The sequence below is a fragment of the Callorhinchus milii genome, unplaced genomic scaffold, assembly GCF_018977255.1.
Source record: "Callorhinchus milii isolate IMCB2004 unplaced genomic scaffold, IMCB_Cmil_1.0 Scaffold4, whole genome shotgun sequence".
Lineage (NCBI taxonomy): Eukaryota > Metazoa > Chordata > Chondrichthyes > Chimaeriformes > Callorhinchidae > Callorhinchus > Callorhinchus milii.
This window is the reverse complement of record NW_024704745.1, coordinates 11,045,261-11,060,837: the sequence shown is the minus strand read 5'-3', so window position 1 is coordinate 11,060,837 and position 15,577 is coordinate 11,045,261. Positions and strand designations below refer to the sequence as shown.

At 44.5% G+C, this 15,577-nt stretch overlaps 1 protein-coding gene across 4 annotated transcripts in view; it reads left to right on the top strand.

The window, feature by feature from the left end:
- Positions 1-2,101: 2,101 nt before the first annotated feature.
- The window catches only part of LOC103180146 (myelin protein zero-like protein 1), a 28,800-nt gene continuing 15,324 nt past the window's right edge, over positions 2,102-15,577 (top strand). For 2 of the 4 annotated variants that reach the window (XM_007895814.2, XM_007895815.2), the window contains exons 1-3: positions 2,102-2,200; positions 9,075-9,241; positions 15,298-15,511. In XM_007895814.2, coding sequence (XP_007894005.1) covers positions 2,161-2,200; positions 9,075-9,241; positions 15,298-15,511 — 421 coding nt within the window. In that variant the 5' untranslated portion in view covers positions 2,102-2,160. Of the gene's footprint in view, positions 2,201-9,074; positions 9,242-10,782; positions 10,850-11,151; positions 11,279-15,297; positions 15,512-15,577 lie in introns of those variants that run through there. The other 2 variants (XM_007895816.2, XM_007895817.2) reach the window with 2 other exon arrangements.

Here is a 15,577-nt window from a genome sequence, read left to right as displayed (position 1 = left end):
CCTGCCAAGTAAACCTTCCTCCCACCCTTACCATACGCGCTTATCAAGGAGGACTTTCGTACATTACTTCCATTCCAATCCTTACCACAAGTGCTTACCAAGACGTACTCACAAAATCGGTTTAGAGGAAGAAGATCCTTCAGCCTATTTGTTCTCATCTTTCCAGAAGCATATCTCATCACAGCATTAAGCTGTTTTTTTTTAAAAAGTCTTGCATACTGGCCTTAACTACCTTCCTGGCAATTTCAGATATTAATTACCCTCAAGGTAATTAAATACTTCCTGGAGTCCTTCTTGAAATTGCCCTTTACAATTCTAAACCTGTCTTATTATTGTTCTGCCTTGGTGCATCCAAAAGTAAAATTTACATGATTCCAATCCCTTTCCACAAACACTTACTAAAGTGAACTATCACATTAAAGAACAATATCAGTGCACATCATATATAGTTATACTTCAGCTGCAATATTGTATTCTAAGTGTAAAATAGTTTACAGAGAACTCCATTTCATTACAAGAAACAAGAGTAATATTAAGGTGTGGATTTTTTGAGTGCATTAAAAATAGAAGTTATGATTTTTGCATTTGACAGTACAATAGCAGCTGAGGCAATTAGTTGATGCTGGAAGCCGATTCAGGTAGAGAACGTCCCATGTGGTGTGGGGGTGCGGATTTTAGTACATGTGGAGTTGGGGAGTCTGTGATCCCAACTCCAGATGCACTTGGAGTTAAGATTCGGTTCCCATGAAAAAAATATCTGTATCAGCTTCGGATGCAATCCAGTTACCTGTGGGAATGATAAGAATCACAGTCAGGCTGGGCAGTGAAGCAAAATTCCCAACTGATCAAAGTCTTTGGCAGATATCAACAGTCCTCTAGTTATGTGGTTAGAGCACTCGCTTTGCTAGTGAGAGACCTGAGTTCAATTCCAGGCAGGTCAGGGCCAAACCTTGGGCTCTGGAACTCCATCCCCCAGTGCCTTCGCCTTGCTTCCTCCCTTTCCTCCTTCAAGGCCAGTCTCAAAACCTTTCTCTTTGACCGAGCCTTCAGCTCCCCTCTCGACTCTCTTCCCCCTCCTCGCTCCTTCCCTTCCCTCCCCCTGACCATTTCCCCCCTCCTTGCTCCCTTCCCTCCCCTCACCCTGACCATTTCCCCCCTGCTCGGGTCATGACCCAACTGTGCAGCGCCTTGGGACGTCCTCCTGACGTGAAAGGCGCTATATAAATGGAATCTTGTTGTTGTTGTTGGGCAAGTTTCCTTACTCCACACAGAGCCTAATAATAATCCCTCCAAAAACCAAAAACAATAATAAATTGGTCATTTTCAATCTACGACTGTTTGTGGGACATTGCTGTGCGCAATTGGCTGCCGCGTTCGCCCACAAATATACAGTCAATTCAGTTTACAGTGTGTCCTGTGAAGCGCTTTGGGACGTCCTCCCGACGTGAAAAGCGCTATATCAAATGCAAGGATTATTATTATTATTATTATTATTATTAACAGAAGGAGTGCTGCAGGACTGGTCTATATTAGAAGTGCGAAACGAAAAATCCAGAAGTGGCCGGGAACCCTCAGCCAGCGGGGCTCGGGCGGCATCTACGGAGAAAGCAGAGTGAGGTCAACGTTTCGGGGCCACGACCCCTTCCTCGTCAGTTCCCCTTCCGCTCAGCCGAAGGGGCCGCGGACCCGAAACGTTGACCCCACTCTCCTTTCTCCCCAGATGCCGCCCGACCCCCCCCGCTGGCTGAGTGTTCCCGGGCCGCTTCCGACGTGGTTCACAGAGATTTCCTGCATCGTTAAGTGTTTTGTCTGTGGAAGTGCGTGTTGTTGTTGTGGTGGTGGCGGTGGGGGCGGGGCATGTTTTGGGGGGCGGGGCGCGTGTTTGGGGGCGGGGCGCGTGTTGGAGGGGCGGGGCGCGTGTTCGGGGGGCGGGGCGGCGAGACCGGCTGACCGATGGCTGATCCGACCAACTGTAACGCGCGGCCTCCGTGACGTCACGGCGCCGGGACAGCCAATGGGCGAAGGGCCAGCCGGGCGGGACCGCCCCCTCCCTGCCTGGTCGCCTGCTCACCAGAAGTGGGAGGGGCCAGAGCGAGGGAGGGAGGGAGGGAGAGAGAGAGAGCGAGTGAGTGATTTTTAAATCGCCTTCTCTTCGGGGCGATGGAGGGCTTTGTGGCGGAGTTGGTGTTGCTGTTAGCGGGTAAGGCAGCAGAAGCGCTGGGCGGCGCGTGTGGGTGGGTGTGTGGGTGGGTGTCTGTCCCCCTCCCTCCCCCCTCTCCCTCTCTCTCTCTGTCCCTCTCCCCCCCACCACCACCATTGTCCGCGGGTGTTTGATCTCTGGCGTCGTTAGGAGAAGCCTTTGATCGTGAGGCATTTGAAGGGGTTTTACAAATGGAGGGGGTGGGGGGTGTGGGGGGGTTCTCCGTGTGTCTGTCTGTCTGTCTGTGCTGCAGGGACGGGGAGGGAGAGAGGGCAGACACAATGGTTCGTTTTATTTCTTTCTTCCTTCTACCTCCCCCCACACACACACACACACACACATGCACACACATCACATGCACACAGACACATCACATACACACACACATCACTTATACACACATCACATACACACACACACATGCAAACACATCACACACACACATTTCACCCACACACACATCACATATACACACACATCACATACACACACATCACATACACACACACACACACACACACATACAAACACATCACATACACACACATCACATACACACACACACATGCAAACACATCACACACACACATTTCACCCACACACACATCACATATACACATCACACACACATCACATACACACACATCACATATACACACACACACACACACACACATGTAGATCAAAACCAGTCACTGAACAGAAATACTGGTGGGTGCTGTGCTCAGGCTCAGGGAATGTGAAATAAGGGCAGGTATAAAATAAACTGTGCATCATAATACCTTAACCCAGTAATAGTAATGTCTGGTAGGATAATTAAAATGCTGCACCCATCTACAGTCTATCTTCTACTCCACCTATTTTTTGCTGTGTTGTGGTATGGTTAAATTACACTCGGTGCCCCCAGGATCACAACTACTTGAGTTCCAGGTTTCAGGACTCAGCAGTGCAATATGCTTTATATCTTATATTTAACTGCAGGAAATGCACCAGAGTCATTGTTCCTCACCTGTAAGATATGCATAGATTTATGTTTCAGTTGTTGTGCCTCATGCTGCTCTGATGAAGGGTGGGTGGATGTCGGGGGGAGAAATGGGATGGTTGTTCTGAACAGTAGAGATAATGGTAACCTTTCAATTTGATACAGTGCCTTTCATGTCAGGAAGATGTTTCAAAGTGCTTCACAGGATTTACAGTAATCATAGGGACGTTGGTCTGCTGTGTTTGCGTACAAAATACGCAATCCACTTTGTGGGAGGTGCTCACGACATGAAAGATTCTGTACAACACCAACAACAGCTTGCACTTATATAACAGTGGCGGAGCCTGACTCTGAGAATCTGAGTCAGTGGGGGAGGTAGCCATATGCACGGTCGAAGAGGAAGGCTTTCAGGCGGGACTTGGAAAAGGGGGAGAGCGGGGGCAAGGCGGAGGGGTTGAGGGAGAGCGTTCCAGAGTTTTGGGGTGTGGTGGTTGAAGGCGCGACCTCCGATGGTGGGGTACGAGGGACGAGCAGGAGCCCAGGGCCAGTGGACTGGGGAGTGAGGAGGTCAGAGAGGTAGGGAGGTGCCAGGGAGTGAATGGATTTGAACACAAGTGTGAGGATCTTGAAGTCGATCCATTTGGTGATGGGAAGCCAGTGGAGCCTGGCCAGAAAACTGGTGGGTACGGAGTTTGGTCCGGGTCAGTATGCGGGCGGCAGAGTTTGAATGAGCTGGATCTTTTGAATGTACCAACTGCAAGGAATATTATGTCAGCCAATTTGTGCACAGTGGTGACTCAATCCAAATGATGACATTTTATTTGGGGGATTGTTGGCAAGAACACCAAGATAAGTCTCCTTTCTCTTTGAGTAGTGCTAATGGATCTTTATCGTCAATGTGAAGAAGCAGAAGGGACCTTGGTCTAACGTCTTATCCAAAGGATGGCATATCCAACAATCCGCATGCCACCAGAGCTGTATTGGACTGTCATTCATTTATCAGTCATGTCCATAAGAATATTTTGGAACCAATCCATAAACCTCTCAGAAAAGAGTTACTTGATGGTGCCTTAGCATTGTTGACTCAAGCCTCGAGTGTTATTGACTGTTTCAGGTGAAATGGTCGGGTGGATTGGTGCTGAGGTAGAGAATTAGTTTTATAACTTAATGCTTGCTTAGATGCCTAGTGGATCTGAAATGATAGAATGCCTAACTTTATTTTATACCTGCTCTTGTTTTACCTCCCAGTGGTTAAGGGCCACACAGAAGGTATTTTAATGAACAGGATGAAAAAGTTCATTTTGTAATGGTTTGGGGATTCACCCGCAAAAATCCAGTTGATAGAGTACTTTTAGATAGGTTCTTTATTAAAGAGTGAAAAATATTTTTTTTCTCTCGGTGGATAAGCATAACAGGATGCTGGGTAGCTCCACACTCTCAATTTTCTGTAGCATCTATCAATGAGGGACCAGTGTATTCCTGGTTGGCTGGATCAGAGGAACCAAATTCAATATTTTGTTTTCTTTCACTCGTATCTACTACTAAACACAAAAATACCCTTTCCCCACTGGGCCAGAGTTTGTGCCCAGCCCATGCTGATGGGATGAATGTTTCCTCTCCATTGGCTTCTAATTATCTTATGTGAAATGAGTTTGGGCTGGCTCAATCAGTTTCTAATTGTGAAAAAATTCCACAGTTCTGCATGAATTCCCATTAAAAAAAAAAGCTTCTTTGGTTTGGTTTTCTGCGTGCTGTTAAAAATTGAGCACAGCCAAAGGAACAACAACGAAATTACATTTGTAGAGCGCCTTTCACATCGGGAGGACATCCCAAGGCGCTGGAGAGTCAGTGTTTCAGATCCGAGCTGGGGGTCGGGATTGGGGAGGATGGAGGGCAGGGGGGGGAAGGAGGGTGATTGAAGGCACGGTCGAAGAGGAAAGTCTTGAGATGGGTCTTGAAGGAGGCCAGGGAGGGGGCGAGACGGGAGGACTGCGGGATGGAGTTCCAAAGGAAATCTGGATACTGAGCTGTTCTTATTGAATAGCGTGTTCTGTGACCAGCTGATTTATAGTCTAAAATAGTCAACAGCAAGCAATCTGAAATAGTTAAAACAAAGTGTTGAATTTCTGGCCCGAGCCATCTTTATTGCACAATGTGTTTTAACTTTTAACAAAAATGATGTTATTGTTTTGGAACTACTGTATTTAAATAATAGTATTATTTGGCACTATAGCTGTAATATTATCAGGGCCACTCATACTATCATAAGCTGGCTGTCAGTTCAGCCTCTCCTGCTGTTGTAGTGAGAGGCAAGACCAGCTGTGTTTGAGATGCACAAGATGCCCGTAGCAACAAAAAAGCCTCTGGAGAGTTCCCTGGTTCTCTTCTGCTTATACAGATTTCTCTTCCCTTTTCTCCATCACTTCCGTATTACCAGCAGCCGGGGTTGTTTTGATACAGTGTCTGAAGTTTATCAAGGAGGGAGCAGAATGGTTCATATTCTCATGTGTTTCAGAGCATATTCTCTTTTTCCCAGGGGCTACTCTTTATTTTTTTGAAAACATTAATTCATGCCAGTGTAACAACCCCTCCTAGAATAACGTGCCTCCCAGTCCCAAAGGTCATTTAGTTTTAACTTTTCCAAACTGTTTTGCCAGTTTAGTGTTTATGAAGTGGATAAGGAGCAAGCTCATCAACATGAGGTTGTTCATTACACAGAGAGCAGTACCATGAATCCTGTTGGATTTTTGCCCTCCCTACTTCAATTTTTACCACATTCAAAACCAGCTTTTTGCAAAGCTCTAACCTATAACCTTCTATCTCACTAGACAGTCTCTTTATCCAATAGAGCTCCATTTGCCACCCAGTTTTAAAATGTTGTGGTTGGGATTTCTGAGCACCTTGAACTGATTCTCGCTCAGAGAGGGCTGAGGATGACTGATATAAGATACAATGATATGTTAAGCATCTCTGGCAAATATAACTATTGAATGCAAGTTAGTATTTTCTATATGTGAAAGTGCATTTTCGTTGAAAATTCACTTTTAAAATTTGTTATAATTAATTTGGGGGCAGAAAACCGATGCTGAAAACAGAAGTAAATCGGATAGAATTACATTTGTAAAGTGCCTTTCACGTCGGAAGGATGTCCCAAGGGTTTGTGAGCAATGGTTTGTCTTCCCACTATACTGGCAAGACCTGTTAATATTCATGTTCTGACATGCAGTGTATTACACAAGATATATTGTCCAGGAATGGGGATTGAAGTTATTAGTCATTTACATAAGGTTATTTTCAATGAAGAAAACTCTCTGGCCCATTTGATCTCATCCTTCCAGATACAAAATACGAGTTAGAATATAGGGCTGCAGACGTTTGCAAAGCGAGAGTGGGGTGATCCTTTGTTGGGACTTGAAGAACAGTTGATGCTCTGAGGTATTGAGACAATCAGCTTTGCACGGTTGGTGGTAATGGGTGTGTTTCAGAGAGAGCTTGGGCAACAAGCACTTTGTTGCACCAAACCGAGTTTGTGAACTGAATCAGTTGAAACTGCTGTACTGGAGCTGGGAAAGATAGTCCAGTATGGAAAAAAATCTATCCTTGTGGTGCCAATAGAGATAAGCAGATATGTTCGCCCACAAATATACAGTCAATTCACTTTACAGTGTGTTCTGTGAAGCGCTTTGGGACGTCCTCCCGACGTGAAAAGCGCTATATCAAATGCAAAGATTATTATTATTATTATTATGTAGATAGGCAGTGGGTGGTTACTTGGCTGCCCACTGTATTGTTGTAATTTTCCCATTGTTGATTATGGAACGTCTGTCCAAATGTTTAGTAATAATCCTTGCATTTGTGCCTAATCCTGTGGTCTAGATTTGATGAAGCACATCAACGATTTTAATCATGAAGTTTAATGACTTGTATGTGTGTAAGCGAATGATAAACCCAATTTGCACACAGCAATGTCTTACAAACCAATATGCAGTGAGTGAACAATTTTATATGTGGGATTGTTAGCCAGGAAGAACCAACAACGTGGGTTGAGAGTGCTACCAATTGAGCCAGGCTGAGCACAGCTATCCAACTAACATAGTTGCTATTTATAATTGTAAACCCACCAACATTAAGGTACTCGTTTGCTTCTCAAGTTTAATTCACAGAAATGTGAGAAGTTAGTCAGATGAGCTACCCCTCTGGACGAGGAACAGACGAGGGTCTTGAGGCTGGACTTGAAGGAGGCTAAGGAGGGGGCGAGGTGGAGTGATTGGGGGATGGAATTCCGGAGGTTGGGGACAGAGTGGCTAAAGGCTCTCCCGCCAATAGTGGGGCGGATGGGTCGGGGGACGTGGAGCAGGCCAGAGCCGGCTGAGTGGAGGGAGCGGGTGGGTTGGTAGGGGGTTAGGAGGTCACAGAGGTAGGGTGGGGCGAGGCCATGGAGGGCTTTCTAGATGAGGACCAGGAACTTGAACTAGATCCTCTGAAGGATAGGGAGCCAATGGAAACAGGCGAGAATGGGGGAGATGGGGTCACGGAGTTTGGTGCGGGAGAGGACACCGGCTGCAGAGTTCTGGATTATCTGCAGCCTGTGGAGGGAGGAGTTGGGAAGGCCAACAAGCAGGGCATTTGCATAGTCAAGCCTGGAGGTGATGAAGGTATGAACAAGAGTTTCAGCGGCCTGAGGGGTGAGGTAGTGGCGAAGTTGGGTGGTGTTGCAGAGGTGAGGGAAGGCAGAGCGGATCATGGCTTGGATGTGACAAGAAAAGACAGTTGAGGGTCGAGCAAGACATCTAGGTTCCTGACTGGCTTGGTGAGTTATAGTGTGCAACCATGGAGGTTAATGCTGCCAGAGCCTGAGGTGCAGTGGCGCTGGCGCGAGCCAGTCAGAAACTTGGGTGTCTTGATTGACCCTGAACTGTCCTTTCTCCCCCACATCTGCGCCATGACCGGCACTGCCTACCACCACCTCCGCAGCATTGCCAGACTCCACCACTACCTCACCCCTCAGGCTGCCGAAACCCTCACCAACGCATTCGTCACATCAAGGCTCGATTACGGAAACGCCCTCCTCAATGGCCTTCTCAACTTTTCCCTTCACAAGTTGCAGATCATCCAAAACTCTGAAGCTCGTGTACTCTTGCGCACCAGGCTCCGTGACCCCATCACTCCAACCCTCGCCCAACTCCACTGGCTCCGCATCCCCCAGAGGATCGAGTTCAAGATTCTCATCTTCACTTTCAAGACCATCCATGGCCTTGCCCCCTCCTACCTCTCTGACCTGCTGACTCCTTATCAACCTGCCCGCTCCCTCTGTTCAGCGGGCTCCGGCCTGCTCCATGTCTCCAGCCCGTCCCGCCCTGCCATCGGTGTCCGGGCTTTCAGCCTCTCTGCCCCCACACTCTGGAACTCCATCCCACAGTCCCTTCGCCTCTCTTCCTCCCTTCCCTCCTTCAAGGCCGGTCTCAAGACCCTTCTCTTCGACCATGCGTTTGGTCGCACTCCCACCTCTCTGCCGTCCCTTACCCCTACCCAACCCCTCCCCATGCTCGGGCCCCCGACACCTGACTGTTCAACGCTTTGGGATGTCCTCCCGTCGTGAAAGGCGCTCTATAAATGTAATTTTGTTGTTGTTGTTGAAGTCATGATTTTATTTATAAGGTTGTCTCTGCCATTATCTTCAGCAGATGAACTTTCAAGTGAATGCAGTACTTTTAGTAAATGTAGTTACAATGTGATACTGATAACGTTAAAGCAAATAATCCAAAGTTTGTGCTTTTTATTTCAAATCAGTAAAGAATTGCTTTTTGGAGTTCTGAATTTTCAGAATAAGTTTTAAACCGTCATCTATTTTTACCAGAATTTACTCAGTGTCTACCTGCCCATTTCTTTCAGCATGTGGTTTCGTGTCTGGCATTCAAATTTACACTACATCTGAAATGATTGTTGAAAATGGAACCAATATCAGATTGTCATGTACATTCAAGTCTACATCAATAATTGGAGCCTCTACATCGGTCTCGTGGTCTTTCACACCAGAAGCCAGTGAAACAGCTGTGAGAGTGAGTATGATAGTTGAATACTTTAGCAGCAAGTACACTTAACCTACCTGTGTATTCTCTTTTTTCACTTTTATATTGTAGAACTGTTTCAACAAGCTATGTTGTAATGTAGCCCAAGGCTGAGCACTTGTATTTCAGAACACATTTCTTAGGAACTGAGCAAAAGATGAACCAGTCACATCCACACAGTTATTTTCAATGTGTTTATTCATGGATTTTATGTTGTTTTCGAAGTTACTTTCCTTATGCCGCTTGCGAGTGAATGCAACTTGTGTTTGTGAATCATTCAGCTCATTGTATCTTCGGCCAATGGAGCTTCCAGTGGAAAATCATGATCGACTTGAAATAAAAATCGAACTATTTTACAACGTAGCTAATAGCTTAAATATCTACTGAATTTAGGGTTGAAACAAGATGGATTAGGGTTAGCATGGCAGCTTCTGACCATTTGATTGGAAAACCTATTTAGAGTTTATTGAAATTAAAAATTGGCTTTCTGGGGTCATCTTAACTCCTGAATGGAAGCATCCTCCACATAAAAGTCATCAAAGATCTTGTCCCCACAGCTTAATTTGACATAGATACCTTAATAGCCATGATGATTTCAACATCAACCTTAACAATATCAGTCATTAAAGGGCAACGTAATAATAATAATAATAATCCCTCCAAAAACAATAATAAATTGGTCATTTTCAATCTACGACTGTTTGTGGGACATTGCTGTGCGCAATTGGCTGCCACGTTCGCCCACAAATATACAGTCAATTCACTTTGCAGTATGTTCTGTGAAGCGCTTTGGGATGTCCTCCCGACGTGAAAAGCGCTATATCAAATGTAAGGATTATTATTATTATTATTAACGTTCCTCCTGCTGTCTGCTCCAATAAAGCAACAACTTGCATGTGTATATGGTGGAACAGGGTACAAGGGACAAACAGGAGGCCGGAGCCAGCCGAGTGGAGGCAGCGGGTGATGGAGTGGGGGGTAAGAAGGTTGGATAGGCAGGGTGGTGTGAGGGCATGAAGAAATTTGAAAACGAGTGAGGATGTTGAAATCGACCCGTTCGATGATTGGGAGCCAGTGGCAAGGCAAGGACTGGTATGATGTGGGCACAGAGTTTTGTGATGGTAAGCCTAGCCGGGAAGTGATGAAGGCATGGACAAGGGCTTCAGCTGCGTCAGTTCTGATGTATGTACGGAGGCAGGCAATGTGGCAGAGGTGGAAAAAAGTCGTGGGCAGGGAACAGATGAGTCGTAGAAAGGGTCGAACCTGACACCTAAGTTGCGCACAGGTTCAGAGAACCTGGGGAGGTTGAGGAGTTCCAACCCGCAGGAGAGAAGACGTTGACGGGTGCCAAAGAGAATGGCTTCCATCTTGCCGATATTTAGCTGCAGGAAATTTGCACTCATCCAGGCCTTGATGTCTGTCAAACAAGCTGACAGGACATCAACGGACTGGGAGTTGCAGCTGGAGGAGGAGAAGTAGATTTGGGTGTCATCCGCATACATGTTGAAGTTGACCCCATGTCTGCAGATGACATCGCTGAGAGGAGGCATGTAGATATTATGCAAAGCACGCTTTCATATCAGGTCAAATACTTTACGGGTAAGTAATCTGTTTCATTACTCTGAAACATCTTTTTTTAGATTTATGTTCTACATTCTACACCTTTACGTTAACTTTAAACTTTCTGTTTTGTAAGTTCCTACAACATTTACAATTGTAATCTATTGCAGTATTGCTCTAACTCTTTTCAACCACTCTCATCCAGCTCCTCTTTGTCTATTGCTCTTTTACTGCTGTCCTCATAACTTTAAAGAATGTTTTTGCTTTATTTCACAAGTATCTTTCCATTTTTTTTAAATAACCATTATTTTCTCTTCTTTTCTTTTCTGCAATAACCCCAGCATAGGCAAAAAGCCAGGAACATGCCAAGAAATGCTTAAAGGCAACCGGAAAAAGAAACAAATTGAAAATGGGCAGATAGTGGGGCAAGAGGACAGAAAGATTGCAAATGAACATCATGGTGCAGCGGTACAGTTTGTCAGTAAACAAACCTAGGAATAAATATACTATTAATAGAAGATGGGTTAGGTAATAATGATGTACTGAAATGCTCATTGCAATTTTTGAATCCAGATTTTTGAAGTTCTTTGGCACCAAATTAAATGTAAAATTCTCAAAGTCAAGCTCCTCCAGTAGATTTCTAGATGCGAAATGTTCCCAGACGTCAATATGTCGAGCGAGTATTACCTGTAGCTCAGTGGTTAGAGCACTCGCTTTGCAAGCGAGAGACCTGAGTTGAATTCCAGACAGGGTGAAACCTTGGGCAAGTTTCCTTACTCCACACAGAGCCTAATAATAATCCCTCCAAAAAAAAACAATAATAAATTGGTCATTTTCAATCTACGACTGTTTGTGGGACATTGCTGTGCGCAATTGGCTGCCGCATTCGCCCACAAATGTACAGTCAATTCACTTTACAGTATATTCTGTGAAGCGCTTTGGGACGTCTAGAAGACGTGAAAAGCGCTATATCAAATGCAAGGATTGTTATTATTATATTACCTAAGCTATATTCTCTTAATCACGATTGAACTAAGGAAATGGGAGAGCCCTCACAAGTGTGCAGTTATGATGCATGGTGAGAAATGGCATGTTTCTTTTAAAGGAGCTCTATGCATTAAATATTGGTGAAAAACAATTAGGAATTGATCCGTAATCCTGATTCAATGAAGGATCTTATGTCCTTTCAGATTATCTGGTTGGAGAACTAATACATTTTTGTACAATATGTTGCCTGGGATAACTGAACAGGCTACAGTTGTAGACATGTGGTGTGTCACTGTACTTTGACAGCCATTATCACCTTTCAGTTACCCAATTTTATTTGGTAAGTTAGTGATAGAATTGCAATGTTAGCAATTCTATCAGCACCAATGCCACAATAATGCATTTAGTGTCTTTTAAAGAATACAATCACTAATGTTTGACCGGACGAGTAAAATACTAGTGCTTGTTCCCATTTTCTCAGTGATCTTCGCGTTCACTGTGGGGAGACAGTTTGTGAGTGCAGTGCAGTGTGTTTAGTTTGTGTTCTCTTACAGATGGTCAGCACCAAAGATTGTCTTGAGAGTTTGTTCCAGATCCCAAGTGTATGAAGATCTCTGTGGTGACAACGTAGGGTTTTATTCTATAACAGCTCTGTAAAGTAAAGATTATTTTATTTGACATCTGCTCAGTTTTTTTTTGTTGAAAGGACCTAAAACATTACATTCCAGTTAAAATCATTCACTTGGCCACATATAAAACCTTTCTTTATTTCATAATTAATGCAAACTATCGAACTTTGGATACAGAATGGCAACAACAACTTGCATTCGTAAAGCCCACTTCATGCAGGGCAGTCTCAGAGCGCTTAAAAGTGGTGGAACCTGACGCAGAGCTGGTGGAGGCAGGAGATGACCGTAAGCACTGTCGAAGAGGAAGGTCTTCAGTCATGATCTAAAAGAGGAGAAGGAGGGGGAAACCCGGAGGGATTGAGTGAGAGTGCCAAAGCTTTAGGGCATAGTGGCTTAAAGCACGGCTGCCAATGGTGAAGCGAAAGGGACAAGGGACGAGCAAGGAGGCCAGACCGGGTAGTGGATTGGGGAGAAAGTAGGTTGGAAAGTTAGGGGTGGGAGGGTGCCAGGGCGTGAAGGGGTTTGTAGATGAGTGAAGGGATCTTCAAATCGATCCTTTCTGTGATAGGGAGACAGTGGAGCTTGCTGAGAACTGGTGTAATTGGGATACATAGTTTAGTGTGGGTGAGTATGCAGGCGGCGGAGTTCTGAAACAGTCGTAGTTTGTGGGTATTGGAACTTGGGAGACCAGTTAGGAGGCATATGGAATAGTCGAGGCAGGAGGTGAAGAAGGGAGATGGGCAGTGCAACGGAGGTGGAGGATAGCGGTCTTGGTTAGGGACCAGATGTGGAGTAGGAGGGATAATAGCCAGGGACTGAACTTGACGCCTAGGTTACGTACAGATTCGTTAAGTCTTAAAGAAGGGCTGCAGATGTTGAGGAGGTTAGAGCCATAGGAGAGAAGACGTTGGCTGCAGCCAAAGAGTATGGCTTGTCTTGTTGATGTTCAGCTGCAGGAAGTTTGCACTCATCCAGGCCTTGGTGTCTGACAGACAAGCTGACAAAACATCAGCAGACTTGGAGTCGCAGCTGGCTGAGGAGAAGTAGGTTTGGTTGCCAAAGAGGGAGCATGTAAATCAGGAAAAGGAGAGGGGCAGGAATGGAACCTTGGGGTACCTCGCAGGTGCCTGTGTAGGAGTGTGAGGAAAAAATGTTTGGGGAGACAAAGTGATGGCAGTTAGTTAATTCAGACTCGAAAGAATGAGGGAGGAGAGGCGGCGGAGAAGGATAGTGTGAGCGACTGTACTGCAGCGAGCTCCAGCAGGACAAGGAGGCAAAGGGAACCATGGTGACAGAGAGAGAGGACATCAATAGTGACTTCGACGAGCGCTGTCTGTGCTGTGGGAAGAACAGAACATAGATTGGAGGGGATCGAGTGGGGAGTGAAAGGACAAGTGTGAGCGAAGTTGATCTGTAAAAATGCATTCTAGCACTTTGGCAAGGAAGAACATATTGGAAATGGGCCGGTATTTTGCAAGGTTCAAGGGATCGAGGGTGTTATTGCAAGGAGGGGAGTGGGACTGACTCTGTAGAGAGGGACTGGTTGACAGCCGGCGGGGGGAAGATGAGGGGAGTTGAGTAATCAGGAGCTGGGTGGGGAGGGGGTCAAGGCAGCAGATGGTGAGCTGTCAGATGGATGTTCTGTCCGGGAACCCAAAATAACCCTCAAGAACTGGATCATTCACTCACAAATCAAGTGCGTCTTTGTGTGTCTAAATTTATGGTTTACTGCCCCCAAAACGATCTTGTTGTTGACCTCGGGTTACTGGAAGCAGGAAAATGTTCTTGTCGGAACGTTTCAGCCGGAAACTACCATCTTCCATTCTGAAAACAACTTTTTTTTTAATCTATAAAAATTCTGTGGTGGGAATTTACAACATTTAAGGCCGTACTGTACTACCTTAAGCTATCATGTTTATTGATAGTTCTTGACACTGTCTGATGTTACTTGCCACTTTGATAATGTTAACAGAATTCTTGCACCTGCCGTGTGTTTCGAGCCTCACGTTGGGACTTCAAATCCATTGTGTAGGTTGACACTCCACTGCTGCATTGTCAGAGGTGTTACTTCCCTTGTTTGCCTACAAATATGTTCACTACTCTTGACAGTGATTACCTGTGAAGCATTTTGCACCATTGATAAAACGTGTTCTAGGCAACGTGTCAAATCCTAGTATGATTGTTCACCAATAATCTCTTCATTTTACTAATTTATATATGAAGAAATGTAAGCCATTTCACCATAATCGGGAACTTTTAAAAATGCTAGTTCTTTAAAATGTTAGTTCTTGATGACTCTTCTATTTATCGTTGGAAATGATATTTGCAAATGGGCCAAAATTTGAAACCCAGTATTTTTGCTTCATTAAAAAAGACAATTGTGGTACCATGTTTGTTAACAATATTTATTGGAATATTTATTTTATTTATTTATCCCATCACCTGAAGTAGGTGCAACAGACTGATCCATTTAATTTAAATTACCTCCATACTTAGCATGGCATGCAATTTGACAATGCTTTTGTGTGTATTAACATCTATTGTATAATGTTTTCTGAACATATACCTGGAAAATTATACGTAAATTGTTAATTGAGGTGAACTTTGTGTGTGTGGTATGTAAGTGTGTGTTTATTTATAAGCTTTACATATACAGGATACTTATGTGTGAAGTGCTTTGAAACATGATATGGTGATTATCAAATTATTATTATTATTACCCTTATTGTTTTATAAATTGTTGGACCCCTCTCCAGGATGAGAGTGTTGCTTTAAAATTAAGGAGCACATTTTATCTAACTATTAAAAGTAACCTTTATTGTATTTTTCAAATATAACTTTAATTACTGTTTCACTTATTTTCTGTGACAGTTTTTCCAGTATTCTGGAGGAAAATTTTTTGTAGCACCTGAATCTCGATTTAAAGACCGTGTTACTTGGCATGGCAACATCAACAAAAAAGATGGTTCCATTAATATAGCAGATATTAATTTCAAAGACAATGGAACTTTTGCCTGTGATGTGTCAAATCCACCTGACATCGGTGGAACCACTGGTAAAATCCGCCTAAGTGTTGTTGAAAAAGGTAAGAAAAAGTTTTAGTTAAACCTAATTCATGATGTGTACATGTGAACATTGTGAATGTTTTAAC